Source organism: Vicugna pacos, chromosome 12, assembly GCF_048564905.1.
Source record: "Vicugna pacos chromosome 12, VicPac4, whole genome shotgun sequence".
Classification (NCBI taxonomy): Eukaryota; Metazoa; Chordata; class Mammalia; order Artiodactyla; family Camelidae; genus Vicugna; species Vicugna pacos.
Window position 1 is genome coordinate 19524163 of NC_132998.1, and position 27140 is coordinate 19551302.

The 27140-nt window shown below is 35.8% G+C and overlaps 1 protein-coding gene across 1 annotated transcript in view; it reads right to left on the reverse strand.

Moving 5' to 3' along the window:
- Positions 1-27140, reverse strand: part of LRRK2 (leucine rich repeat kinase 2) — a 134015-nt gene that overhangs the window by 64242 nt on the left and 42633 nt on the right. The window contains exons 15-25 of the mRNA XM_072972988.1: positions 24790-24934; positions 24529-24668; positions 22410-22538; positions 22165-22335; positions 16564-16822; positions 13506-13694; positions 7576-7694; positions 7070-7139; positions 6346-6563; positions 3762-4012; positions 3168-3316 (exon numbers count right to left, since the gene is read on the reverse strand). Of these exons, the coding sequence (XP_072829089.1) occupies positions 3168-3316; positions 3762-4012; positions 6346-6563; positions 7070-7139; positions 7576-7694; positions 13506-13694; positions 16564-16822; positions 22165-22335; positions 22410-22538; positions 24529-24668; positions 24790-24934 (1840 nt within the window). The remainder of the gene's footprint in view (positions 1-3167; positions 3317-3761; positions 4013-6345; positions 6564-7069; positions 7140-7575; positions 7695-13505; positions 13695-16563; positions 16823-22164; positions 22336-22409; positions 22539-24528; positions 24669-24789; positions 24935-27140) is intronic.

The window sequence follows — 27140 nt, forward strand, 5'->3', positions numbered from 1 at the left end:
TTGTAACATATTAGCATGATAAACAACACTCCCACAGGCGCCATGACAGCCCCAAGGCGAGCCACAAAAGGTCAAAGAGTGGGAAATGGCCAACTTCCTGGGAATCTCAGCCCCTTCCCCAGGCTAGTTAGACTGGTCCTTCCACTTATTAGCATATGAAGCTACTGAGCCCATAAAAACTGACAGCACAGCACCTCCTGGTGCCTTTTTGCTCCCTCCTCTTCAGAGATGGCCTGCACCCTGTCTATGGACTGTGTACCCACTTTTACTCTAACCTGAGCACCCATCCCCCACACCTCAGGGCCCTTCTCTTGCCTTCTGAAACCGCCTCCACTTTATGCAGGATGTATCTCTCTAAATCTACCTTTACTCAAAAAAAAAAAAAATCTGCTTTTAAAATAAGTCAATACTATCACTAAACATTAAAACAATACACCAAATTACAATACTCTTCTAACCTGAAAACTGTATACATGTCTAAATATAAATTCATCTGCCAGTCTGTACAAAGTAGAAATTTTTAGAATATTCACTTCAAATTATGTGTGAATTATGTGACATACATTATACATTAATTCAAATTACTGTGAAGAAAGTCTAACAAAACACTTTGGAATATTTTACTAATCCACAATAGAATATAAAAACAAAAATTCTCTACAATACCATCTTGTAAAGAGTGTTCTATGGAATAGCCGTTATGGATGTTACTGAATTAAAGTATTCTTTGATCATATGATCTTACGAGATTGCAGAAACACTAGGCAAAATAAAGTGAAATATCTCAGTTCTCAATATTCTGGTATATTTTATGAATTTCCAAAAGGAAAATACAGTGTGAGGTACCTCCAAGGAATAAGATTCTATGGAACACAATTTTGGAAATTGAAAAATCATACAGCCTGTTTTCTCATCTGTAAAAACAACGTGGCTAGGCCAGATGAACTCTGAGATTCTTTAGAGATCTAAGAATCTGGGTTCTATGCAAGTGGCTTGAGAAATTATTTCTTAGTATTTTCAAGGTTAAAAATATGGGTTATGCCTTATCTACAAAATCTTCCGGGGTCAGAATGTTCCACGACATTAGTAGAAGCTATTTCCAAAAAGTATTTGTGGCAAAATAAATTAGTTGAAATGATTCTCCACTTAGGAATCAAGAGTCTTGAGGTTCAGATTCTATATGGAAAAGACTTACAAAATCAAAGAACTGAAACTTCATTTCACATGGGATTATCTGCCATGGTTAGTGGTCCCACTCAGATATCACCTCCACAGGGCATCTTTCCAAATATAAGACCACTTCTAAAACTATTCAAGTTGTGTAGTGCGAAGCAAACGAATTTTCTGAACCTAGGTATATTCAAGGTTTCGCAACAGCTAATTAATTAATTCTATGCCCCTGAACATGTCACACGAAAATCTCAGCGCTTCAATTTCCTCAATAAGTCAAGGAGAGCTCATACCTGTCCTATCTTCTAAGATTTTTGTGAGACTGCGCTGAGATGACATATTGACCATAAGCTAGCCTCAGGCTTCCTCGGACACTCTTCTTCCCAGACCCAACTTAATTAAATGTCACAGACACAGAGATGCTTCCCTGCCTCCACAGTCTGGACCAGATCCCCTGGAGGTACCCTCGCAGCATCCTGAAACTTCTCCGACATCTATTTGTGCCATCATTATTTAATGCCTGTCTTCGGAACTTAACTACTAAGGCCAGGGACTGCGCTTGCTTTGTTCACTGGTGAGGAAATCACTCTATCCCCAGGTACAGGCTCATAGTAAGAACATGGCCAATACCTAAGAAGGTGGACGTAAGGGAAAAAGGAGGAAAATTCTACACAGATTAATACAGATTTTATTGTTAGTAGTTTTGGAAAATTCTGGAAAACCAAAATCTTTTAAAATAAGTGATCGAACTGTATTCTGCGATTAAACAGTATTAAAAGTTGTTTTACCACATCAGGTATAGGACAGCCACGTGGGTGGCAAGGTGCACGTGGCCTCCAATAAGAAAGATAAAATAGGGAAAGTTTCCGTTTATTTCTGTAAAAGTATTTGCCCCTCATTATCAGAACTTTCAGGTAGGCTACAACTGAACATGGTTCCCTGTTGTCTCACACAGAGCATTCCAGGGCCTTTACTAAAAACGACAATCATATTGAATATTACTGTAATATTTTGCACAGAGCAAAAGCCCAATGACACACATTAACCTTAAAAATTTGAAACTTTCAAATGATTAATTTTATTTCTAAAAAAAAATTTTAATAGTACTTTAACCCCCCAAAATTGCTGAAACTTCATTAGGAAGCTCAGTAATTCTGCTTCAACCAGCTCAAGACAGCTACATGAATTTTTAATAGAGTAAAAGGAACCACACTTTAATGGCTATTTGTAGTCCAAAATAGTGACATTTTAGCCTATGATAATAACATATTAAATATTGTAATTAAAATTTTAATATTAAAAAGTTTAATGTTTTAATATTTTAAAAGTAGACTAGTTTTAGTGCAGCTTGAGGTTTATGGAAAAATTGAGTAGAAGGTACAGAGTTCCCACATCTACCTTCTCCCCTCACCACCACCACCCTACACACATACATCTTTTCCCACTAGTGAACAAATGGCATAGTTTGGTCTAAGTTATAATTGATGAGCTTATATCAATACATTATTAAGAACTAAAGTGCACAGTTTACAATAGAGTTCACCCTGTGTACTGCATTCTATGGGTTTTGACAAATGTATAATGACATGTATCCACATTACAGTATCACCCAAAACAATTTCACTGACCTAAAAAATTCCCTCTTCTCCACCTCATCATCACTCTCTCCCTCCTTCCAAAATTCTGGAAATTACTGATTGTTTTACTGTCTCCTTAGTTTTGCCTTCCCCAGTATGTCATATAGTCGAAATTACTATACAAAGTGTAGTCTTTTCAGATTGGCTTCTTTCACTCAGCAATATGTATTTAAGTTCTCTCCATATTTCATGGCTTAACAGCTCTTTTCATCACCAATCTGCTAACTTTGTATTTAAAACTCCAGCATAATATTTAAACTGAAACATCACATTTAAATCCCCACCTAAAATGTCTATATATCACTCATCCTGTAACAACTCAAAGGGACCGGAAGGGGAAGGCTCACATAAAATGCTTACCAAGAAAATTCATCCTGGCACTTAAACTCTCCACTTTAGGACAAGTCTCCAGAAAATCCTCCGACAGAGACGAAATGTGGTTTTTACTAAGGTTTAAAATCTTCAGTTCCTTCAGGCGCAAAGGAGAACATATTTCTGATATTTTATTTCTACTCAGAAGAGATAAAATGAGGATTAAATTGCATAAATTCATACGCTTTGAGTGAAAAAAAATTAAAACAAAATGCCTTCAGAGAATAGCATCAAAGCAGATTTATTAATTTTCAAATTAGTTGTAAAAATGTAAATCAATTGATAAGAAGCTATATTATGAATGGCCTCGGTCTTTTATCACATTACCATGTAAAAAGCCACGGCTCTGGAAACATCATTGTATGTCAACTTTACGAAACTTCAATGTGAGGCAAACTTTCTGTCTGCAAAGTACCCTTTTCTTTTTTTTCAATCTTTTTTTTTTTTTTTTGCAGGGGAGGTAATTAGGTTTATTTATTTATTTATTTATTTTAATGACGGTACTGGGAATTGAATCCTAGACCGCATGCACGCCAAGCATGCACTCTACCACTTGAGCTATACCCTCCCCCTTCTTCTTACCCTTCTAAAATGAGCTGCTCCAGTTTCTCTACCACATCACCAAGGTTCTCAGGAAGAGAAGACAGCTGATTATAGGAGAGGTTAAGCTGTTTCAAGGTCGGGCACTTCACAGCAGGATCCAAAACTACTGAGGGTCCAATGTCGTTTCGAGAGACATCGAGGTTGGCAATACAATTCATTTTCAACAAGTAGGGGGGAAATGATGTAAATTTATTACTGTGCAAGTCCAAATGGGTCAAACACTTCAGAGTCTGGAAAGACAACATGTTAACATTCTAAAATGAACCGTCTGCAAAACTTAAGTTCAGCTCCTATTTCTGCCTTCCATACCTCAGGTAACTAGAATCACTTAAGAATTTTCCAAAAAACTTGAAAACACAACCTACCGAAGGAGAACTTCAATAGACTGACTGGTCCTACCAGCTTTGCTGTAAAATAGGTAAACCCAGGAAAAATTTAACAGGTAGACTGGCAAAAGAAAGATCACAAAAATAAGGCTTAGAGTTTAATTCAGCTTTTTGGTAAATGACTCCTGCAATGAGTAAACTAGAAGAATAATACACTCTAACAAACATCTGAACTGATAATTTAATGAATAAGCAGTACAATATAACCCTGGGAATACATTTTCTTAACACTACCTTTTGGAAATTGAAATACATTCGAATATAAGACTTAACCTTAAAACAGTCATGTATATAATAATACATGTTTCATTTTTATAACCTTCTCTTTTAAATGGAACTTTTTGTTTCAAATCTCTATTTTCTCTTTTGAAGCAATTTCTAATTTTACTATGATAATAGCAAAATTTCCCTACTCTCCTTTTTATATATCAATATATGTATTTATCCTCACATGGAATTCTAAAGACACGATTATAAAGCTTATAAACGGATCTTTGCCCCAAAATTAGTTTCAAAATTTCTACCACTGTTTCAGATCCTACTGGATTATTCAGAGGAAAGATTTTTGCATTATTTATTCCCAAGGTTTAATCAGCAAATTTTTCTCGTAAAGAGACACAATTACAAGCAGTAACAAAAAGTTCCGTCTAGTAGTGCTGATGTGAAATTTCCTTAAGAGCAGATGAGCTGGTCCAGTCTTTGAATGCCCTGACATAGCTCACTTTGCCAAGCTCTTCTCAAATTCCCTTTGTTTTAGCTAGGCTAAATCTAGTTTTCTTTTACTCATTCTCTAGCAAATATTTACTGAAGATCTACCAAGTATCAGTCAGTACTCCCTTCACAAATTAGTTCGGTAATCATCTACTGAGCTAGTAATGACCATTGGAGGAAAAGCAGTGAGTGCCATGGAAATGCAAACCAGATGGTAGCCAAGCTAGTCTGGAGGGAGAATGAGGAGAAGACAGGAAGCAGAGGGTAAGGAAGTGACATTTAAAGTGAGGCCCTTGTGGGGGGAGGGTAGAGCTCAGTGGAAGAGCACATGCATCGAGGAAGTCTTGGGTTCAATCCCCAGTAGCTCCATTAGAATAAATATATAAATAAACTAATTCCTTCCCTCCCCCAAAAAATTTAAAGTAAACTAAAACAAATTTTAATTAAAAAAATAAAATTAAAAAATTAAAATGAGGCCCTTGTGACTCAAAGGACTTAAGCAAAGAGGAGAGAGAGGACACAGTGTAGACACAAGGCTAGGGGTAGGGGTCATCTTTCTTCTCTCTCTCCAGATATACAAACTGTAGGGGAAAGACACCACTTACATATATTCTAAAATCATACAATGTTGCCTTTAAAATATGTAAAAATTATGGTCAATTTTATAAGTTAAAAAAGGGGAAAATGCATTTACAATAAAACTAGTTTAAAAGAAAAACAGGTATAATCCTTTATCAAACTTTGCAGTTCAATCAAGAATTCAATTGAATAATTTAAAATTTGTAGTAAGATCATTTTAGTCTGTCAGGATATTTTTGTTGACTTCTGACAGTATATAAAAATGAACAACAAAGGCAATCATCAGAGGACTACTTGATCAGCAAACTGTTTTATACTTTAATTTTTATGAAATAACCTTGAGCAAAATAAAATCAATTTTTAAGCTGTAGATAATTTTAAAACTCAATAAATGCCTTGTGGATATTCAGTTGAGCCTCTGTATTTTGCAGACGAGAAAATGAGGGCCTAGAGCGGTCGGGGTAACACGTTCTTATTGTCACACAGTTGGTAGCTAAGGAGAGCCGGGTACCGTCAAACCAGGTCTGACTCTAGTCTGCTTAATTGAATTTAAACAGTTTAAGTCGTCTTCCTAGAATTAAATAATGGAAGGCATAATCAACGCACAGCCTTGCTGGACTTTAATACGTACCATGTATCATCCGGACAGAACCTAGAATTCCTTTCTAATCAGATTTCCATTTCCATTTCCATTGCTTGCCCTCACACATGCTTCTGAACACCACACAGACTACAAGATCCTCGTGTGACAGCCAGAAGAATGGGGGAATTACTGTCCAAAGACACAAAAGTAGAACCTTCCCTTTAAAGATTTAGGCCTGCGTGTTAGATATACGGGTAAAAGCCCCACAAAGATCCTGAGAATTGTAAGAGTAAATTGAGTTTACTTCACAGAGTTGTTGTGGAAAGCTCGTGAGTGCATTCTGGTGAAGCTCCAGCTTTTCAAGGTGCTCCAAATGACCACTTATGCAGGACTTCTGGCTCAGGGCGTCAATATCTCTGAGTTCATTGGCTGAAAGGTCTAATGATGTAATACAGTCTCTCTCAGAAGCCAGGGAAGAAACGCTGTCTGAATGCCTCACATGTGACTGGAGTTTTGACGTTCCTTTGGTCACAAACAAACAAACGAATGAAAATATCAGCAAGTCATTTAAGTTCACTTGGTAAATGCATTTTGACCCCCTAATAGTGTCAGGCGCTCTTCAAGGCACTGGAGATGCAACAGAAAACCAAACTATGGAACTTACATTCCAGTGGCAGAGATGAACGGTAAATAGTAAATATTTAATCAGGTGGTATAAGTAGTATAAAAAAAAAACAACAGACTTGGAAGAAAACGTGAAAAGTGGCACTGGTGAGGGTATTATTCACGTTTCAGAGAAACAGGAGGAAGGATACAAGTGTCCTAGGTAAACATCATACAAGCTAAAGTTTTAAATCTAGAATTGTATTTCATTTTTCTAGTTTATGGAATCATTAGGCAAATATAATTTGAAAGTTACGTGAGATGAAACTGGCACCAAGAAAATCTGAACAATCAGAGGAAATTTAACAAAGTGCTGTATGCAGCTCAAAATATCTACTTGCTTCTGATTACTTTCAAATACTTACTGAGTGAATCATCTGAGGACAGTATTTTTCTTTTTCTCTTCAGTAAATCTTCATGATCAAAAATGGGTCCCTTTTAAACAAACAGACATTTATTATAAAATTATCGTCATTTTTTAGAGCAAAGGGAACATTTTTCTATCTGGTTTCTTTAGGAGTTACTATAAGATTACTAGCTAAAGTATTCATAAAACCAAGCCACACCATAAGACACAGAACTAGTCTGGGCTCCATAGATTTGAAGCTGTAAAAACAAAGAGTAAAACCATTTTGAAGTGTACAGAGTACTTATATACCCCAAACATACTGAAGTCTACAGATGTAAATTTAAAATAACATACACACACACACGCACGCACACACACACGCACACATTCTGTATACAAAGTTTTCATACATTAGGGAATTTTTGCACCAATAGCTCCTAGCTTTGCCATACAATTTCAGTTATTGAGAGACTGTCAACAAAATATACAACATTTAATCACAATCTTCACAATATAACTTACCAACGAACTGGAATGTCTTTGCAAATTTGGTGAGCAACGCTGCAACGCAGGATCTCGGTAAAATTCTCCTACGCTAATTGAATTTGATTTCTTTTTCACAAGAAATGAGCCTTCACTTCCTATTTTTAAATGATAAAATAAAGGCAAGTAAGAAATGCTAACCTGAACATATGATGCTAGCATCATCGTTCAATCACAAAGGATTAAACACATTTCATGACTGGAAATTGCCCAATTTCTGTTGCAACATCTTTAAAACAGAAATGATAAACTATGTTGGTTTTCATTTTCAAACTCAACTACATTTTTCTTCATTCATAAATATTTATTGAATGGCTGTCATAGACTAGACACTGAGTAAGTGCAGGATAAAGATAAGCAGAAAAAATCATCCAGACCTCATATGAGCTCATAGTACAGTGAGAAAGAGCCAAGTAAAAAAAATAATAATTACAAATACTATAATAAATACATGCATGTTCAGGAAGCAGAGAAAGTTCATACATAAATCTGATCAATGTTATTCCTTTCTGTTTTGCTAAATTCTTAGAAAATTTTCAAATCTTGTTTTAAATATTGGAATCACGCTTTAAATTATTTAAAATTCAGCAATTTTAGTACATCTCTATTAGAATTACATCTTTTATGGTTTCATTTATGGAATGACATTAAAATAAATACAATGAGTTTAGGTGGTAATATTTTGAGAATTGAGAATTACTTCTAAAATTACAGATTTTCAAAAAAATAAATATAAATATTACATCATATTATTAAGGATAAATAATGGAGCTATTTTGAAAAATTATGAGATTTTAAATTCTACCACTCTTTATCTTAAAAGCATAAAGAACTAATTGTGTCAAAAAATTATAAAATTTACATATCCAAAAATCAACTGCTTTTATCTTAGCATTTCTGATGTTTTCCTTCATTTAAAAATACTTAATGAGATTTCTACTTTAAGCCATGACAGAGTGACAAACACTGAACTTAATCTTCTCACAACAAGCAATTAGAAAATTGGACAAAATATTTTAAACAGCTAGTTTCAGACATTGGACAGCAGGCAGTGCAGGACTGTGCAATCCTTAAAAGGAGGAAAACAAAGTATGTAAACCTTATAATCACCCTGGCTTTCTGCTGGAGGCAATTTAAGGGCCATAGACACAGGGAGAAAGAATTTAAACAAAGCCTGGTGGCTTTCCTGAGATGAGAAGATGGAAATCAGTATTCATGGAGACTAACTTAACTGGAAGTTCCAAGACAGAGTCATGGGAAAAAGAACTCTAGTAATCTGCACAGAGGTTTCCTGTAACTCTGCACTATAAAAAATGTAAAAAGGAGTTCTTCAGGATGAAGGAAATGATACTACATGCAAATTTGGATCAATATAAAGGGGTTAAATCATCAAAAAAAAATTACAGTACTTAGTGTTTGTGCACCCAATAACAGAGATTGAAAATACACAAAGCATACACTGATCAAATGGAAAGCATTATTAACAAAACCACAATTATGATCTCAACATTTCTTTCTTAATTATACTAAGTAGAGAGAAAAATCAGTAAGGATATAGAAGATCTAAAAAATACTATCAAATAATTTGACCTAACTGACTTGACCCATCAACAGCCAAATACACATTTTTTTTAATTGCACATGAAACATTCACCAAGATAGACCACACAGTAGATCACAAAGCATGTCTCAAACAATGTAAAAGGATAGAAATCATCAGAGTAGGTTCTTTGATCACGACAAAGTTAAATTTGGAACCAATAAGAGAAAGCTACATGGAAAAATGTCCAACTATGTGGAAAATAAACAATACTCTTCTAAATAACTCATGAGTCAAAAAAAATCACAAAGAAACTTTAAAATTTCAAAAGTGAATGTAAATAGAACATAAAAATTGTGAGATGCAGCTAAAAGTGATGCTTAGAAAGATCTGCATGGTCTTAAATGTTTATACTATACAGTTATAAAGGTCTAAAATCAGTCTTCTAAGCTTCCAAGTTAAGAACATATTTTAAAAGAGTCAAGTGTCACATAATCAAAATAAGTAAAATAAAAGGAAATAAAGACAAAAACAAAAATCAGTGAAAAAGAAAATGGACAGTCAATACAGAAAAATCCATGAAACAAAAAACTGATTCTTTGAAAAGAATTATAAAACGGATAATTCTTGAGCAAGACTGAAGAGGAAAAAAAGGAAAGACAAAAATTACCAATTCTAAGAATTAAAGATCAGGTATCATTAATGATCTTATAAATATTAATAGGATAATAAAAATTACTATGAATAACATCAAATAAATAAATTTGGCAACTTATGTAAAATGGGGAAATTCCTTGAAAGTTGCAAATTACAAAAACTGACACAAGAGCTAACAGAAAATCAAAATAACCATAAACATATTAAAGGTATTATATTCACAATTAAAAAGTCTTCCCCCTGCCAAGAGGCTAGTATTAACCTCAGAGTTACAAAGAAACATATAACTGAAGACCAGTGCCCCTCATAAATGCAATATCCTTAAAGAAATTTTAGAAAAACAAACCAAACAACATTTTTAAAGGATAATAAACCAAGTGAGATTTACCCCAGAAAAGCAAGTTTCGTTTAACACTAGAAAATCAAACAATGTAATTAACTAAACACAGAATAAAGGAAGAAAATATGCCCATTTCAACAGATGCAGAAAAGCATTTTCCAACACTCATTATGATAAAAAGTCTCAGCAAATGATTACTAAATACGAGCTTCCTCAACCTGATGAAGAATGTCTATTAAAAAAAAAACAACCTATAGATAACATCATACTTAATGATGAGAGACTGAATGTTTTCCCCCTAAGTTTGGAAACCAAGGAACAATGCCTACTCTTACCACTTCTATTCAACATAGTATTGTAGGTCCTAGCCAGTGCAATAAGGCATGAAAAAAAAAAAGATATATAGATTAGAAAGCAAGAAGTAAATTTGTCTTTATTAGCAAATGGCTTTATTGTGAACATAGAAAAATTTATGGATTAAACAAAAGATTGTTAGAATTCATGAGTTTTGCAAGCCCACGGGATACATCAATATACAACAAAATCAACCACATTTCTATGAGCCAGCAGTGAACTACTGGAAATTTGAATTCAAATAAAATACTATACCCAATATCATCAAAAGACATACAATACAAAACATGGGTGGGAGAAATCTGAAATGACAAATAAATGGAACTATATACTACACTTATAGTCAGAAGACTCATTAAGACATCAGTTCTCTCAAATTTATTTACAGATTTAATCTAAAGAAATTTTTATTTATATGTTAATTTTGTTATTTAGCTAATATATTATTTATACATTAATTCTATATTAAATGTATGTATAGATTTAATTCTAATAAAAATTCCAGCATAAAATTAATTAGTTGATTTAAAATGTATATGGAAATGCAAACAACCTAGGATAGTAAGAACAGTTTTGAAAAAGAATACCACCAGAGATTTGCAGGTACTAACTACTACACATAAAATAGATAAACAACACGGTTATCCTGTATATCAGAGGGAACTACATTCAATATCTTGTAATAGTCTATAATGGAAAAGAATATATATACATATGCATAATTGAATCACTATGCTGTACACAAGAAATTAATGCAACATTGTAAACTGACAATACTTCAATTAAAAAAAAAAGAATAAAGAACACCACCAGAGAACTTATACTACCCGATTTTAAGACCTCTATTGATTAAAATAATCAAGACTGTGTGGTATTGAAAAATTTTAAAAAATGGCACAGAATAAAGAATGCAGATATAGGACCACACCTATATGGTCAATTAAATTGGACAAACATGCCATTAATTCAATGAGGAAATATAGTATGTTCAATAAATGATGTTAAAACTGGATATCCATGTGGGAAAAAAAAAATATGTCAATTCTTCACTGACACTGTAACACCAAAATTAACTTAAAATGAATTGTAGACCTAAATATTAAAGTTAAGATTTTAACACTTCTATGAAGAAACATGAAGAAAAATATTCACAAAGTTAAGATAGAAAAAGATTTCTTAAGTGGGACAGAAAAAGCACAAGCCAGAAAAAATTGAAACATTGCATTTTTCAAAATTTATAACCTCTGCTCTTTGAAAAATCGCATTAATAAAATGAAAAGACAAGATATAACTGAAAGAAAATATCTGTAATTCATATAACTGGCAAAAATTTGCTACTTAGAGTACATAGAAAAGTCTTACAATACTGTAATAAGAGAATAACCCGGTTAAAAGTTAGCAAAGATTTGAACAGACACTCCACAAAGAAAACATATGAACGGCCAATAAGAACATGAAAATATTCTCAATATCAGTAGTCTTCAGGGAAATGAAAATTACACCGAAATGAGCTAGGACTACACCCTCACTGGATGGCTAAAATTAAACTGACTTACAACACTGTGTTACAGTGTGATGAGGATGCAGAGCAACTAGAATCTCCATACACTGCTGGTGGGAGTATGATATGGTGTAAACACTTCAGAAAACGGCCAGACTTTTAAAAGAGGACATACTGTATCTTACTTATATGAAACTTGAGAAAATACCAATTTAATCTACGGTGACAGTAAGCTAATCAGTGGTTGCCAAGGGCCAAGGTTTTTGTGAAGAGGCACAGAGAGGGACTTTTTGGATGATAGAAATGCCACATAACTTAGGAGTGGTGATGATTAGATGGATGCATGGGTTTTCAAAACCCATGAAAACATACACTTAAAATGGGTACATTTTACTTTATATTAATTATATCTCAATAAAGTTCGTTTCAAAAAACACTTGGACTTGAGATATGAGATTCTGGAATAACCCTTACTTTTTGCCCTCTCAAATGCCTTTATTCCATCATCCACAGTCTTTACTCACATTGTGTTAATAAAAAAGCACCTCACACCATTTTTACCAAACTGCATTGTGTTAAATATGTCAGCCTTAATCACTGTCATTAATATCTTGCCATGTCAATTTTTTATCTTGTGAGTTATTGAAATATTAATATTATTTTTAATTCTAATAAAGGTAAAAATATGTTTATTAAGCATCTCCTATTTGCAAGCACTCTCCCAGATACTTTATACACGTTTTTCCTATAAATAATCCTGGAAGATTATAGCAACATTACCTTTTTTAATATTAATTAATTTTTTAATTGAAATACAGTCAGTTTACAATGTGTCAATTTCTGGTGTACAGCATAATAGCTCAGTCATACAAATACACACATATATTCATTTTCATATTCTTTTTCATTATAGGTTACTAACAAGATATTGAATATAGATCTCTGTGCTGTACAGTATAAACTTGTTGCTTATCTATTTTATAGTGGTTAGTACCTGCAAATCTCGAACTCCCAATTTATCATCTGTTTCTGTTTTGTAAATAAGTCCTTTTGTCTTTTAGATTGTCATTCTAAGTGAAGTCAGCCAGAAAGAGAATGAAAAATACCACATGATATCACTTACATATGGAATCTATTAAAAAAAAAAGGCAACACTACTTTTAATAAGGGTAAGGGGGCTTCACAAGCCACAAAAGGATCTAGTCAATGATGGAACATGGAACCCAATTCCAGTCTGAGTCAGAGTGTTTTCATTGCACTAGTCACCATTCACTAACGATGGGCAGTATTATAACACGTCTAAGTGCAGAGAAACATTTTCTTGACAATCACTGCCTTAACTAGTAGCTAAATGATAGTTAGCAAGCATTAACTATTTCCAATAATGAACAGTTTTCCTCAAGTTTTTCTAAATGAATTAAATCAGGTTTTAATCTCAATTTCTATTGTTCAATGCCATAGGATAAGCATTTTAAAAATTAATAAAAAATTAATAATTTTTTTTTTGTAATAATTACCTTCACTATCCAGGTCATCACTTTGACCAAACACACTGTCCATGTAAGACTCAGGAATGAAGGTCCATTCGTCAAGTTTATCCATTATTTCTTCAGAAAGATTCCCATTGCTGCCTGAGGCTGCTCCTTCTTCCACAGCACTTTTCATCTGATATCTGAGCACCATTCTTGCTAGGATGGAGCCCATATCTAAAAATAAAAAGATACACAGCAACTTAGAAATCAGCAGTTATACAAACACAAACATATCTCATACCAAAGTTTCTCATGTATTCTCATACTTCCAGAGAATGTTTTATTCTTACTTCAGACTCACTTTACAATTGTGATAGTGTATAAGTAGCAGGCAATGAATTTAAATTTCTTAAAAATCATCCAAATTTACACGAAGTTTTGGTGTAGGTGACAACCCTGAATCTTTATAAAATAAACGTGAGCTAGGAAAGGGCGTGGGCTTTGAAGCCAGCCAGGCTGGAGTTGAAGTCACTTGCAAGTTATACCAGCTCCCTGAGCGTCAGTGTCCTAGCTGGGAAGAAGAGACAACAATATTCACAGCACAGGATTATGGAAAAGATGAAAGGAAACAATGCAGCTTAAGTTTTTAGCACGATGCTCAGAACATGGAAGAAACTCAAATGGCATTCTTATTTTTATAAACTCTTTGCTAAGCGGTTCATTCTGTTGGGAAATCTGCTGAAATTTCAAAGTTAACATTCTTGCCATTTTATTGCATTTTACATTATGCTCTGTTATGAAGACATAAGTTGGCAGAGTCCTCCTTGTTGTACCTACAGCCTGGAAAATGTCTTCAAATCTTACTCTCCTCGTCTGCATTATAACATGTATATAACTCAGTCTAGTAGTACCTGGTAAGTGTTCTAAAGCTCTGAATTCACAATGCTCTTTAATCAAAGCAGCTGTCAATAAAATGATGGCTATGTCTTCCAATCAATCAAATGACATCATTTTATTTTTTAAATTAGGTAAGACATGTCAATACTTCTTAAAAAAAAATTCATACAAAACTAAAAGAATACAGTAAATGGTAAATCTCCCTTCATACCTCCCCAAAGGGCCCACAACTCCTCTCTATCAGAAATCAAAGAATAAAGTATATAGGCGGTTGGCATGAGACAAGCTGAAGAGATGAAACACAGAATCTATTCATCTTTCATTAGTTTCCAAGGTTCCAAGAGGCAACCATTTCTGGAGTTTTACTTCTGACATAGTCTTTTCATATTCAAATACTTAAGACTACCATATCCCAAATGTGTTTTCACCAATATTAGTACACTAAAACCACTGTTCTGTGCTTTTTTTTTTTTTTCCACTTAAGAGTGCTTTCTCTATGTGGACTTTTGACTTTGTTTGATGCTTGTTTCCAATGATGGCAAAGCATTCCACTGTATGAATGTACCATAATTAATTCAAATAGTTCCTTTGGGGGAATACTTAGGATTTTTTTCCCCTAGTTTTTTGTTGTTGTTGTTGTTGTTATGAAAAATATTTTAATGTGAATCCTTGAACATAATTTTTGCTGCACATTAAGAACACCTGTATTGTGGATTCCCATCAGTATATTCCTGGGTCAAAGAAGTATGGATGTACATTTAAAATATTAATGGATATCACCAAATTTTCCTCAAAAGAGAACAATTTAAATTCATGTTAATAATATGTGAAATGCCGGTTTCCACATATGCTTACCAACATAATTTAATACCATTTTTTACCTTTGCCAATATTATAAATATTTAATGAGCACTTACTATGTGCAAAGCATCAGTACAAATGCTAAGGATGCAACAATGGAAAAAACTGACATTGACTTCATGATGCAGATAATTCATCAAAAGGTATACTATAAAAAGGGAAAATACAATTATATGATGCAGTACACGCTATACAGGTAAGAAATAAGGTGCTGAGGGAGCATGTGGGAGGACCTTCCACCCAGACTTCATCTGGACAGGAATGTTTTCTCCTAAAAACCAATGTGGTGCTGAGGCAGGAAGAATGAAGAGACAGCCAGGTGGGGAGAGAGAGGGTGAAGACATTCAGGTAGAGAGAGTACACTGGGAAGCTGGATGTAAGAGTACATGAAGACTTAAGAAACTGAGGGAAATCCAGCCTGGGTGGCCCTTCTGGGGTTCCCCGGCAGGTCAGAGAACTTGAGTTGATGGAGGTACCAATATTCAAGGATGGATATTTTAACAGCATTCAGCTTTCTTGGTGAAGGGGACGAAAAAAACATACTGTTGGACTGATCAGGAATAGAGCAAATGAATGTGTCAGGAAGAGAACAGCAAAGCAAACACATTATTAACAATAGGGTCCTTCCGGTGAAGAGTCCTGGGGCATGAGCCCTGAGGGGAGGATGTGGGCATGGAGTTAGTTAACAGACAGAAAGCTGGGAGCTCAAGCTTTAAAAACATTTTATGTGAGTAAATGAGGGACAGCTGAAAAGGCAGAAATGTTCACAGAGAACAATGGTGATTGTCATCAATGTACTTAATATATACTTAATATATCCAATGTACACATATTAACTTGAAAATATACCCTTAAGAGAAATAAGAAGTATATTAACTTGAAGATGCAAAATATATATGTGTTTATGTTTCTGCATTTTAATGTGTATGTCAGCATATAAAAAGTATAGGGGAATAAAAAATCTACATTGATTACCTATAAGTGAAAAGGTAAGTTATTGTTACTTTCTTCCTATGATTCCTCTGTATTTTTCTATTTTTAAAACGCACATGGATTATTTTCATAATAAAAATAAAATACATGAAAAAAGAAAGAAATCTCACAGATAGATCCCACTGTCTTGCTCTATCTTCATAAAATACATATTTAGTGTGTCATAAAGAACTTAAGTATAATGTCAGTTTCCAGCACTTCATATCCAAAAAAAAAAATGATATTCAAGCCTTTACAATATTTTTGGCTTAAGCAGCACCAAACTGGAATGAAAATTAACTAAAAGATTCATGACTTTTAAAAAATACTACTAAAATAAAGAATTGTACAAAATGTTCCTCTTAATACTTACTTGTTTCTTTCCTTAACTGAGATGTCTTATCTGGAAATAAAGGACCCAGCCAAGAAGGTTCAATTTTGCCCAAACAAAATCCTCCAAGGCAAATGCTATTATTGGCCAGATCCAGGGCAAGCCTCCTTAAAAGCAGGCTGATGATCCGGCTGTCGCCCTTCCCAATGCTGACTGTCAGAGCTCTCCGCACATCTTGTTCCCGGGACCCACTGTCCAGTAACAGTTCCACCAGTTTGGGACTGCTCGCTTTTTCACACACCTATTAAAACAAAAAAGAAGTAAGCATATTAAACACCTGTATTTCTTCCTTTGGGGAGACGACTGGTCATTGAACCTGGTGAGATTTTTCCCTGCACCCTTAAACTCAGAATAAACCCAAAATAAGGCAAAACTCATCCTTGAAACAGATAAGGAAAAATAAAATAAGATCAGCACAACCAATAGCATAAGTCAAACAATCTGCCACGTGAGAGTCAGTTACCATGAAAAAGGCAACTAGGTAAGGAGTAAGACCCATTAGACTTGAAGTCAGAGACTTGAGTCTTTACAAATTGTACCTGTTGCTCATGCTGTCCGGACTTCTCTTTGCGGACTGGAAGACATCTGGGAAAGTGGTACCTTAAACGCTACTGCCCTGCCTTCACGCATGGCACAGAATAACTGAGTGTGAATATAAACATGAAAAAATCCGTTAACGCCACATGCGAAGGACAGTCATCATTCACTTCTGGTTTTCAAGACAAGAACTTCAATTTCCACAAAGAGATATCCAGCCTCTCAGTTTTCTACCTCCCCCTGAATGTTATGTTTTCAGAGCACGCGCTCAAGGTGGGTTAGCGTGCTCGGTGCTCCAAACACTAGAGAGACCACAGGAAGCTGACAGAAGCCTTAGCAACCTGCCACTCAGCACACTGGCCCTACACGTAACAGCTTCTGAGAGGCGACGGAATGCGATGTTTTTAACTAGAAGATGGAAGTGATAAATAATATAAATGTTACATGCCAGGTACTGTGCTAAATTCTGTACATTCGTGTTCTCTAATCTTTATTTTAAAAAACCCTGTCATAAAAGTTAGTACCCGACTTTATAGATGAATATTTAAGAAAAAATATGTGATCTGTCCAAACCCTTAGAGCTACTCAATGAAAGACTTGGATTTGAAATCAAATCTGCTGGCTCCAAAGCTTGGACCCTTTTCACTACCCAATATTAAGGATTAGAAAAGACAAGGAAAGAAGACCCTAAAATTCAGGATACCAGGTCAAGGGAAGAAAAAGGTAGGGGAGATTTCTGAATTCTTCAGAATTAAAGTGTGTCCAAGAGGTCGGAGGGGACAGTGCCGTGGTCTGAGGGCACCAATGTAAAGCCCACCAGTCCCCAGGATCACCCACCTTCGACCCATTCTCCCCGGAACCACTACGGTACGTTTCTGGTCTAGATATGATCAAGTCATTGCCCTATTTCAAAATCTGCAAAAACCCTTCTGCTCCAGGACATTCCTCCCAAATTCAACATGCAATTTTTCAAACCTCATTACTTTCATTTACACTATTTCTATTGCCTCAATGTCTAACTCTGCTCTTCACCCAGCAAAAATGATGTTCATTCTTGAAGGAATAGCTTTAAAGTCTCTTGCACATGAAGTCCTTGCTATCAACTTCCCAGGCCACACACACCCCTTTCTCCCCCAGGCTCCCATCCCGTTTTGTTCAACGGAGCACTTAGCACACTGAGTCAGACATGCTTATCTGTTTCATAACTAGAATGGAAGGCATGGATGCTACTGCAATTCAATTTGTACCTCTGCAGCCTAGCACAATGTCTATTTAACTAGCGAATTACTAAAATCCTTTAAGATCCCCCAGGACATTTTAAAAGAAGGAAGAAAGGGAAGAAGGGAGGAAGGGAGGGGGTGGAGGGTTGGGAGGGAGAAGAGCAGCCAAAATATTCAATCACAAATGCCTTCTCTTGGAGCCCAGCAAACTTCTGTCTCTAAACCACGGCACCAGCTGCCTACCTTGTATTAAGGTGATGGATGTTTTAGCCTCCCCCATCTCCCAGGAGACACTTAGAAACCATCTGGAAACAGGAAACCCCTTTTATATTCACTAATTATCTAGCTCTGTGATTGCCACAGAAAAAATGCTCAATACATTCCGTAGCAGGATTTTCCTTGGGGGACCCAAACTATCCAAGCTGATTTCAGGCATATGGTGCCACAAAGAAAGAGATATATAAGAAAGTGCATCAGACAAAAGAAATAAAATTATAAATGTAATTTCAGCTTCATAAGAGGAAAAACAAGTACTGCTCAGAAAACAGTTTTGTATTTAATAATGAAAATAGTTCAATAAAATCAGAGGCTACCAAAAGCAGGAGGTTAAGGTATAGCTCAGTGGTAGAATGCTTGTCTGGAGTGCACAAGGTCCTGGGTTCAATCCCCAGTACCTCCATTAAATAAATAAATAAACCTAATTACCTCACCATCAAAACAAGCAAAAAAAAGTATAGTTTACAGTCCTTTGCCATATTCTCTCTCATTTTCCAATTTATCATTAATGTAGCCCACAATCAAAACCAAATATTTGAAACTAGCATTCAAGAATGAAGGTAAACCCCACCCCCCACCACACACCCCACCATCACTATCTTGAATCTGTTGTGTAAACAGGAGATTGAAGCAGGAGGGAGGCAGATTTTCTACTACTTGCCAGGAGAGTGTCCTCAGGCAAGTTACTTAACCCCTCTGTGCCTCAATTCCTCACCTGCATAATGGGGATAATACTAGGCCTTATTCCTAAGGTTGTCGTGAAGATTTTATTGTGTAAAGAACTTAGAGTGGTGCCCAGGTGGTAATGAACACCAGAGAATGTTTGCTATTGCTTTCATTCAGACTTCATAACTTGTGCTTCCCACTATGATTTGATGAGTCTTATCTCCGGGTCTCTATTCGTGCATTTTCACACCCAGTATTAACCCTCCACATTCTTCTCCACCAATCATGCACATAACATCATTAAATTCTCCTCACAAAACCTAACAAGATTAACTCTGTCCTTGCTTGGAATAGCTCTTAATTATACAGCATTGGTACATGAATGGTCTTGATTATGTTATTTTGCACTGGTAAAAAATAAGGTATGTTCAATCAATCTTTTCCACAGTATTTAATCAATGTTTATTATTTGTTAGATACAATTAATCTCTGACAACTAGGATAAATTCTTTACATTTAATACAGCCACAGACTGAAAAGAAAGTTTGTATATATGTATGTATATGCATAACTGAATCACTTTGCTGTACACCTGAAACTAACATTGTAAATCAACTACACTTCAACAAAAAATTTAAAAAATATATATACCCATGGATATAAAGGTCTGATTTTAAGAAGAAAAGATATAAATAAGTGCATTAAGTCCAAAAGAACTTGGGAAGAAGAATAAACTAAAAAGCTTTTTGTATAGAAAAATTTGGATAAATTGAGAGAAAACTAGAAAGCACTCCTTGTGGGGAAAGGGGAGTAAGTGTATTCAAGTGCTTTTAGGTACATTGTTTCCCTAGGAAAAATCTGAAGGGGAAGTTTCTTTTCAGTTCTTTGGCATATCCAAGTTACATTAATGCAATGATCTGAAGATCATACAGAAGATAGTCAATAAAACCATACTAAATTATTGGGGAAAATAATTTAATTACCTTTAATAACAGAGAAGCAACTATTTTTAATGTTGCTTGCTTAAATGAAATTTGACTAAATTTAAATAATTTGATTATGCATTTGGTTTTAATGCATAAATTAACTGTGCATGAAAATGAGTTACAGGTTCAGTTTCTCTTTATGTAGATTGCTAATTAGTACTAACTTAATCTTACAGCTGACAAATTGATTTGAATCCACAAGTGAGTGGGAAATTAAATAAAGTGAAGATTTAAAAGTAAATTATTGGAAAACATAGCACTCTGCTGGTTACTTAGTATATATTAAATCACTACATAATTGCTCTGTTGGAAATATCATTAAATATCTAGAAAATACACATGGTGCTACCTGGATGTATTATGAATTCTAAAATTTATACAACGAAGACAAACTTGAAGTAACACAACGCACTTGAATAAATACTTATTTTGGTGCAGCCACTGTGGAAAACAGTATGGAGAGTCCTCAAAAGACTAAAAGTAGACTTACCATATGACCCAGCAATCTCACTCCTGATCATATATCCAGAAGGAACCCTAATTCAAAATGACACCTGCACCCAATGTTCACAGCAGCACTATTTACAATACCTAGACATGGAAACAACCTAAATGTGCATCCACAGATGACTGGATAGAGAAGCTGTGGTATATTTATACAATGGAATACTACTCAGCCATAAAAAATGATAAAATAATGCCATTTGCAGCATGGATGGCCCTGGGGAATGTCACTCTAAGTGAAGTAAGCCAGAAAGAGAAAGAAAAATACCATATGATAGCACTCATATGTGGAATCTAAAACAAAAAAAGACAGATGAATTTATATATAAAACAGAAACAGACTCACAAACATAGAATACAGACTTGTGGTTGCCAGAGGGAAGGCAGGTGGGAAGGGATAGACTGGGAGTTTGAGATTTGCACATACTGACTGGTATATATAAAATAGATAAACAAGTTTATACTGTATAGCACAGGGAAATATATTCAACATCTTGTAGTGGCTTACAGTAAAAAAGAATATGAAAATGAATATATGCTTGTTCATGTATGACTGAAGTATTGTGCTGTACACCATAAATTGACACAACATTGTAAACTGACTATACCTCAATAAAAAAAATAAAATAAAATAAAAAATTTTAAATACTTATTGAATTGATACTGTATATAAAGCAGTGTGTTAAATATTCTAAATGATACAAAGATGAACACGTCTGCTTTCATAAAACTCACAAACATACAACAGGTGTACATAAATTGTCGTGGACTTACACAGGAAGGAAATCTTTACTGTGTATGAGGTCAGGGCGTGTGGGAAGGGCTTTATAAGGCAAATGAATTCTGGTTCAATTTTTTGAAGGTGGAGCAAAAGAAATAGGCAGATGTTTGCAGAGTGCATGAGGGAAAAGGGGCAAAGGCAGGAAGGTCAGGGCCACACAACTGCAGGGTGGCCAACAGCGCCCCCAAGTGTCCAGAACACAGCCTACAAAGCCACACATAGCAGTCCTGAGGGGAGAACTTTGTAGGCAGAGAAACTGAAAACAGAGAAAACAGCTGAAAGATGATCAAAACAAAATAAAAGGTGTCTTGTGTGAAGAACTGGCTGGAGAACCATTTGCACGGAGGTGCACAGTAAGAGACACACTTGAAAAGCTATTTATCAACTTAACAAGGCAGGTACACAAGTAAAATGAAGGACTAGACGATAATCCCTAAAGGGTCCCACCACCTCCGAAATTCTGCGAACCTGAACTCCTATGCCAGATCACAAGCAATTGCACAATAAACTGGTACCTTCTGCAGTGAAGAACAATGGGGTGCAAGGGAGAGCTATACAATGGCAGAGTCCCAGAACAGAAAACAGGCAAAAGCGGGTCCTGGAATACTTTTACCTGACAAATTAAAGAGGTTGCCTCTTTTGCTCGATTGGCATCCGCTCCCAACAGAAGCAAGCATTCAACCATGATGCTGTTATTCTGATCACACGCCCTCTCGAGCATCACGCTCTTTAATTCATCATCCAGAGCTAGTTTCGCAAAGCACTTGCAACAGAGGCTTAGAAACTAAAAAGAAGGAAAGTGAGGATTAGAGTCTGCTAAATACATAACGGTGAGCATACAGGTGAAACGCACGGTACCTGCTGATCCTTTTGTTCCAGGACACCGGAAGACATCTGATGGAATATTACTGAATCAAAGGAATGCTGCAGCAGTAGCTTGGAAAAAGACACTGACAACTCCAGTATCGTAAAGATTGCCTGAAATCCCTGAAAAGGGTGACCAAATATAATATAAGCTATAAGGAATAAATAAATAAATAACATAAAAGAGAGATGGTACATGGTACTTAAAACTTGGGATGCTCACTTAGCTAAGTAGACGTATTTATTGGGTTTGCACTTTGAAGCGGCAGCCCTTGAAACAATCCAATGAAAACATCTTACTCTCATTACTAAGAAATAAGCAGATGCACAGAGAACAAAATGCTGGTTAACAACCTACCATCTAATGTAGCAGGGAAAATACCTAATCCATCAAAATCTGGTTTTTAAAGACCCCTGTGTGAAACCATACCCACAGGTTGAAAGCCAGATATTAATCGGGACTAGAACAGTGGTGTCACCGGTGCTACAAACCCAAATCGGTGAGTGAAATGAATTTTTTATTATGAGATTGATATCAGGATCTCTAGATAGCTTAGCATTCTCCCCAGCCCTTTTGTGTCATCTTCTGAAATTTTAACCTCAAAGAGACAAATGCAAGCTCCTAGATTTTTTTATTCATCTTAAGTGCATTTGAGAGAAACTCCGAAGACACTCTGAGGTTTACATCCTTGAAGCAAATTATTTAGAAAGAACCGATGAGTCACACCGTTACTTTTCAGAACCACCCCCAGAGTTGTCTAGGCTCTCTATCCATGAGATGTTTTAAAGAAAGAGTGAATTTTTGACTTCACTATTATTTAGTCGGATAAACTCGCCAAAGAGCAGCTTAACTTTTTAAACTTTTATTATCTTTCAATAACATGTTAACAAAATCATCTAAATGTTAAAACTATTATTTTGAACCCCTAAGATGCTGAGTTTCTACAAATGTTTCCTATCATTTAATGAAAGAAGTAGTCTTACTCTATGCAGGTCTAGGGACATGCAGTCCACCCACCTCTGGAGAAGACGTTCTTGCAAACTCAAATAAATGCAGCAGCTAAGCAGGTAATACAAATGTGTAAAAGGCACATAATTCAAATCAAACACTTGTAACACTGAACTGGCCAAATGAAGTACGTTGACAGGCCAAATGTAGCCCACTGATCACAACAGCTTACAAGCTCTACTATAAAAATCCTAGAAGGTACGCCTAGATGAATTAATACTGAGTAACTGAAAGCTCCATACCTGAATAAAATTTCCTTTCCCTAGGACTACTTTCCATCAATTCTGCCTTGGCTTTCAACAGCCTAGACAGAGGTACATTACAAAAAAAGGATTTATAAAACATACTGATTTTTAATCTAAAAATGTTGTGTGTTTAGCACTTCATAATTTAAAAGTGCACATGCATTATCTCATTTACTCATAATGTCTGTGCAAAGATTAGAGCCTGGACATTCTTATTCCTGGTCAGTGCTTCCACTGAAAATATCTGCTGAGCGTGGTTTATGAAAGTTGTAAACTCCATTACTAAAAAACTACAACCAAGGCAGAAACTCAAAGAAACTCTTTTGCTAACATTGAAAAAAAAAAATACTCTGAAACTATTTATTTCTTATTTCCTCCTGAATTATCCGTAAATCAATGCCTTGGATTCCTTATAGACAGTAGTATCACATTTTAAACTTTGCTTGATGAAAAATGGTTAAAATATTGTTTCACTGCAAGAAAAAGAAATTGAGTGGCAAAATTACTAGGTAAGCAGCCCACAATAAAACATAGAGAATAATTATAGCTTTTATTTATCTAAAATCTAAGCAAATAAAGCTCAGTTAGCTAAAACTGCTTTAGCACACCGTCCGCTCTTTCAAGGAAAAGACAAATGACAAGTAAACACACTAACTTTAGAGATTTAGTAATGAAACACAAGATCTTTTGAGATTCAATCCAATTTTCTTCACCTACTGTAATTAAAATACCACAAAAATGATAAATGGTTTTCAATTAACTACAATACACCCACTAGTGCAAAGTGGGAGTTATACCAGCTTTTCAGAAAGAAAAATCTGTACAAGATCTCAAATTCCCTCCAAGATAATGTACGTACTTTAATCTGTACTTCACCAATATCCTTAAATCGTTGTAAGCTGGAAATCAGAATTTTTGCCAAAAGATGCCCAGTCCCTGTGTATAAATTCTTCTTTGTAACCAAGCATCCTATAAGACTCAAACCCAGATACTGAATTTCTAGAAAAATAAAAGAAAAAAATGGAATTTATCGTTTTAAATCTCAACTGAAGAAAAAACTTAAACATGTCCAACCAACAGCTAAAAATCTATTCTAAATCCTGAGTTCAAATGGACCAACCTTGGTCATCCGGATACATCTGCAGCGTGTGAAGCACCGAATCAACAGCACCTTCCAGGGTTAACACCTCTAATGCATCAGGAAAACGTGCTATAGAAGAAATTACTTTTAATCCACATTTCTGAATCCCAGGATTTCCAATGAACTGAAGCCAAAAGGACAATTAAGAATATTTGCTGTTACAAATGAGTTCTTAATACTTACCTTAGTTAAAGCCAGTTATAAGCTGATAAAATATAAATTAGTCTAAATAAAGATTAAGTATCCTTGATTCTGCCTTATAGCCCAAATTAAGAGCTAAAACTGTAATACTTATTGAGTCCCTGTTCCGTGCCAGGCACTGTGCTAACTACTTTTACATGCATTTTCTTTTCAGGGCAATCTTATTAAATCCATACTGATATGATTCCCATTAAAAGGTGAGCTCACCGAGGGTTAGAGGGGTAGAGTAACTATTCCTAAAGTCACACAGATTGTAAAATGGCTGAGAAGACACCAAATCAAGGATAACTCTCCCACAACCTAAATTCTTAACCAGAAAAAAATGAAATCTTGCTTCTCATCATAGAAAATACTAAGTGAGAATTTCCTCTTTAATCTGTGTGTTTCGTATGCCTTATCTCATTTATTCCCCCTCAACAGCCTCAGGCAGTAGGTTCATCAAACTTTAAAGATGCGGGAACAAGGGCTCAAGTCACACAGCTAACAAGTGCCAGGCCTAGGACTTGAATATAAATGTGTCTGCCTTAAAAGCCCGGAATCTTAATCACCATCTCTTCCAAACTTTCCATCTCAGTTCCTCCAGGTGATGTGACATCGTTTACAGGTAGTCTAATAGGGCCCCTTGTGTTTCCAGGCCACCCTACTCACTGAGAAGAAAACAGGCAACACACTTTCCAACCAGGTGACAATCACTGTCACACCGCCCCTCTTTTGATGGCTGTGACACGTACCTCACTCTTAAGACTCTGCTTCTCCACTGTGCTCTCCACTGTGACGGGAATGCTCACCTAACAGCTTTCCTTTTTCAACATAACAGCGCTCTCTTTCTGAGTACTTTTGCTTTTACAGACACGAGTTTCACGATCTCTTTACTCTGAATCCCGGACTGACCCACCACACGGTCACCATACAGCTGAAATAGCCTCGAGCCAGACCTCAAGTTCTGACGTAGCCTTTTCAACCAAAACCTTCCACCTTCCGACCTTCTCAGCTCCATACTGTCAATGAACAGATTTTCCTTCACGTCCCAGTCCAGTCCCTCAATACCTCGCAAGCGTCCTGGCTCAGCATCTTGCTTTGTACAGGTTACGTGGAGAAGCATCATCTCCTTGCCCTGCGTCCTTTCTCCTCCACCCCCAACCTGCTCGGCGTGGACATCGTTTCATCTATCATCTCAACAAGACACTCATGTCCCTGCCTCCCTTGGCACGTTTTCTTGTCATTATTTCCATCTTACCAACTCCCTAAGCAGTAAAAGGAGATCAGCTTTGGAACCAATAAAATTTGGGTTTAAATTCTGTCCCATCACTTAATAGTTCCACAGATCTGAGGACCACTGAACAATGAATGAAGTAACATTGACTGAGAAGTGCTATTTATTCAGAAGGTATTAGAAATTCAAAGTGGTGCAAAGCGAGGCTGGAGGGCTAGCTCAGTGTCTGTCTCGGCTTCCTTGCCTCTAAAATTATCCTAATAATGCAGGGTTGTGAAGAGGGTGGAATAACTCACCATCCATGTAAAAAGCACTGAATGACGGCACTGTTCAGGCTATCCACCCTCGTCAGAAATGAAAAACTCCTAACTGGGAGAGAGTGTCCCTAAATTGGTCTTCCATTCCATTAAGCTACCACTTTTCCTTCATTTCTAAACTTATTAATAGGAAAGTCTATAGCCACGGCCTCCACGTTTTCCCCAGCCTCTTCGTTTCATATAATCAGCCTTCTGTCCTAACCACTCTGAATCAAAACCATTCAAAGGAAAAAGTCCTTGAAGGACTCAATTGCTGCTTTTTCCTCCAGTGATTTCCATGACCTAGTACGCCCCTCATTATCTCAAACTTTAAAACCATTCATTTACCCCTCTCCTTTACTATCGTGCCTTTCAACTCCAAACTTTGTTGAAAGAATTTCTCTTAAAATTCTTCCCACAACTAGATTTTAAGGTCAGAGAGAAACTGGCAGTTACAAGTGACCTCAAGCTGAGTGCCGGAATGTTGGCGCAGGTCTGTGTTAAGGAGTCAGCTGGACTCTGGTGATGGAAGAAGACAGCGCATGTATCCTGGGAACAGGTGATACAGTGTGGTGTGCTAAGCTGTATTACAGTTAAGGACTGTCATCAAGTCACTGCTT